General features: G+C 38.9%; 1 protein-coding gene across 1 annotated transcript; it reads left to right on the top strand.

Annotated features, from left to right (window-relative positions):
• The first annotated feature begins 350 nt into the window (after nt 1-350).
• On the top strand, nt 351-2,691 carry LOC134333884 (uncharacterized). The gene is made up of 4 exons (XM_063016052.1): nt 351-827; nt 1,364-1,519; nt 1,626-1,718; nt 2,089-2,691. The coding sequence occupies exons 1-4, from the start codon at nt 351-353 to the stop codon at nt 2,242-2,244; spliced, it is 882 nt and encodes a 293-aa protein (XP_062872122.1). The 3' UTR covers nt 2,245-2,691.
• The last annotated feature ends 390 nt before the right edge of the window (nt 2,692-3,081 follow it).

Raw genomic sequence — 3,081 nt, forward strand, 5'->3', positions numbered from 1 at the left:
TTGATGAAGTACAGGATAGAGGGACAATCAGAGTAATTCCCATAACCGACGCTTCAGCTCCCCACTGTGCTAATATCTCTTTTACCTCAGCTACTGCCCATCGCTCGGTTGATGAATCCTCATCTCTGTCTAGTGTTGACACAGATATACTCTCTTCACCAGAGTCAGAGTCATCGTCATCAAGCTCTCGGTCATTTTGGCCTAGAATCTTTCATGTTCCTAAGTTTTGTTACGATGCAGAGTTGAAACTTCATCAGGGCAATGCAGCTTACAAGGAAAATGGTACATTGCTTATTCCAGATCCAAAACTGAAGTCAAACATTCTTGACGGCCTGGTGCAAGAAATAGTTATGTTTAAAGTTTATGTCACTGATAAAGAGTTTAACACTGTTGGAGAGGCCCTCATCTCAAAGCATCCTTGCCTGACTGAGAAAGGCTCCCTCACTGGATTTGCTGGATGGAAAGCTAGCTTGAAGAATAAACTGGCAATCTACCGCACTCACTTGAGAAAGCTTGGGTGTCCAGAGGTGACAATAAACTCTCTTAAGCACAAACCAGAGGGCAAATCAAGTGCTGCTTTTGGCATAAAAAAACCTAGGAGGTCTGAAGTGAACTACTGTCCCTCCTATCCTGCTGGAGAATCTGTTAAGAGCCTTGAGAGTGTGAGAGTTGAGCTTCTTTCAGATGTTAAGAAGAAGAGCAACAGGGAAGTACTGAGAATGAAAATGGAAAAGACATTTGCATACAGGAGACATGAAGTGGTTCGTGATACACCAATGATACAAGACTTTCAGGCAAGATGGCCAGCACTCTTTGATGTAAGCAAGGTATGTAATTTATAACATTCTACACACAGAGATGTTATGAACAAGCTAAAACAAAAGCTGTTTGTATGAAGCCTAACTGTTGAGCTTTGCCACAAAGCTAAACATTTGGCATATTTTTGTAAAATTATCTGCTGGCTGCTTGACGGCCCCCTTTAGTTTTAGACAAATTATCGTCATTATGTAGTCCGCTTATGTGCCCAACAAACATGTGGCCAACAAACACTGCACCACACCCTTACTTTGGATTTTTTGGGTAGTGGGTCCACAAGATCCTCCCATGTTGCCTTTTTGGGCTGAGCTTGACCAGGTTATGTGGGCTGCCTATAGCCACCAGGAACTCCCCGTCGTACACTACCCCCAGGCCAAGCTCCAGAGGTCATAATACTAATTATTTGTGAACTTTGGAACTGCTGTACAAATTAAACTTAAGCTTCCTCTTGCTTATAGTAAATAAACGGGTGACAAACGTTTTCATTGTATTTCTTTCCAAATTCCTGCTTCACAGCACGTTTATGTCTAATCATTCTTGTTTTCAGATAAATGCTGAATTTAAGCGGATTACCACCATGCCCCTTCAGTCCAGATTTCTCTCTCAGTTAGATGTGCACTCTGAGAAACTGATGGTTCTGTTTAAAAAGAGAGGAGGACAAATAGGCAAACACCTAGAGAGCATCATAGCACCCATGGCTCAAGTAAGTATACTTCCTTGAAAAAAGTACTGCTTTGTTGATGTAGCATTTGATTAAAAGGAAAAAGACTTTAAGCAAACAACTTGCTCTGCTTATTCCCTTTGAATAGAATGATGATGTTGATTTAGGACGAGAATGTATTATCAAGGCAATTTGTGTGTACCTCAACGAGGATCCAGAAAACCTCTTGAGAGAGTATGTGGTGAGTACTATTTACAATGTCTATTTATTGAAATTCTATATCAGCCAAGTCAGATATCAATATTGTAATGATGGGGCTGTGACAGTATGGATTTTTACTATGGTGAAAAAGCAACATATGCCTGCTCTTTGGCAATTTATTGCCAGTGACTTGTTAGCATGTAAATGAATATGGGTAATAAAATACAGTACATAGAATAATAATTCTGATGAGAATATTGCAGTTGAAATCCATTTTGGGGCCCAGTGCGATCATTCACAAAAATGTGTAGGCTAACTTCAGAACCTGTCCTTTCATTCTGCAGTACAATATTTCCTCTACACATTAGCAATGTGTTTGTGTAATCTTATTTTGTGACTGTGTTCTTCAGGCAGCAGATGAAGCCCTCATCCAGGGATCCATTGAGGAGACCACACTGGGAATATATGTTTTAAAAAAAAAAGAGATGCCAGTGATAAACCAGACGACATTGGGATTGTCCTTGAGGGTCAAGTGGTCTTGCAGGAGTTGGATAACGTTGCATTAGCTTCTGCAATGTTGTTTGGCCTAATGTATTCTCTAAACCTAAACTACCCTCCTGAACTCAAGTACACCTTCGAAGTGCTTCAGAAGGTTGTCATGGAGCTGGAAGGCAACACACTCTCTAAGAAAGTCCAAGTCCTTAAAAACAGACTTTATCAGTAAACTGACGTTTTGGAATGAATCACTGAATAGAGGGTATCTTGGCCTCAGCCTCTGTTATGACCCCTCTCATTGATTTTTGTGAACATATGTGAACCTTGCATTCCAATGCTTTGTTATATATGCATATATTATTTATAAGTGGTACAGTACCCCCTTTCCTGTTGGATTTGGGGCGATTTGTTCATGCATTATTTACTGTTGAAGACTGTAATGGTGGGAAGCAAGTCATTATAATCGTTTGAGCGCTTGCACATTTATGGGGCCTTTGTTATTAACAGATTTACAACACTACATTGTTAGGTAAACACAAATATTATAAGGAAAGTCTTACTGTTTTGTTTGAGGTTCGACCAATACCTACTGCTTTTATCAAAGATATTAGCTGTCCAGAGTTGAAAACTACAGTGTTGTAAAAAAAAGTATTTGCTCCTTCCCAATTTCTTATATTGTTGTTCATTTGTTACATTTTAATGTCTATGAGTTGTAAACTAATTTTAATATAAGATAGTCAACATGAGTAAACACATTACTATTTCACATGTTCAATAAACTAAACTATTATTTAAAAGCTGCAGTCATGCCTAGTAACACCGAACACATTTGTCAATTGGATTATCGGTTATCGGTGTTATCTGTATTGAATACATCTTCATGAAACTAAATGATCATTTAAAAGCTG

This window comes from Trichomycterus rosablanca, chromosome 19 (assembly GCF_030014385.1).
Source record: "Trichomycterus rosablanca isolate fTriRos1 chromosome 19, fTriRos1.hap1, whole genome shotgun sequence".
In the NCBI taxonomy this organism is placed as follows: domain Eukaryota; kingdom Metazoa; phylum Chordata; class Actinopteri; order Siluriformes; family Trichomycteridae; genus Trichomycterus; species Trichomycterus rosablanca.

Bases quoted from the DNA above. Each gene is read 5' to 3' on its own strand.
- LOC134333884 (XM_063016052.1), top strand. From the start codon at position 351: ATGTTTAAAGTTTATGTCACTGATAAAGAGTTTAACACTGTTGGAGAG. The intron at 828-1,363 runs GTATGTAATTTA...TCTTGTTTTCAG, and splicing joins CACTCTTTGATGTAAGCAAG to ATAAATGCTGAATTTAAGCG. The intron at 1,520-1,625 runs GTAAGTATACTT...CCCTTTGAATAG, and splicing joins TCATAGCACCCATGGCTCAA to AATGATGATGTTGATTTAGG.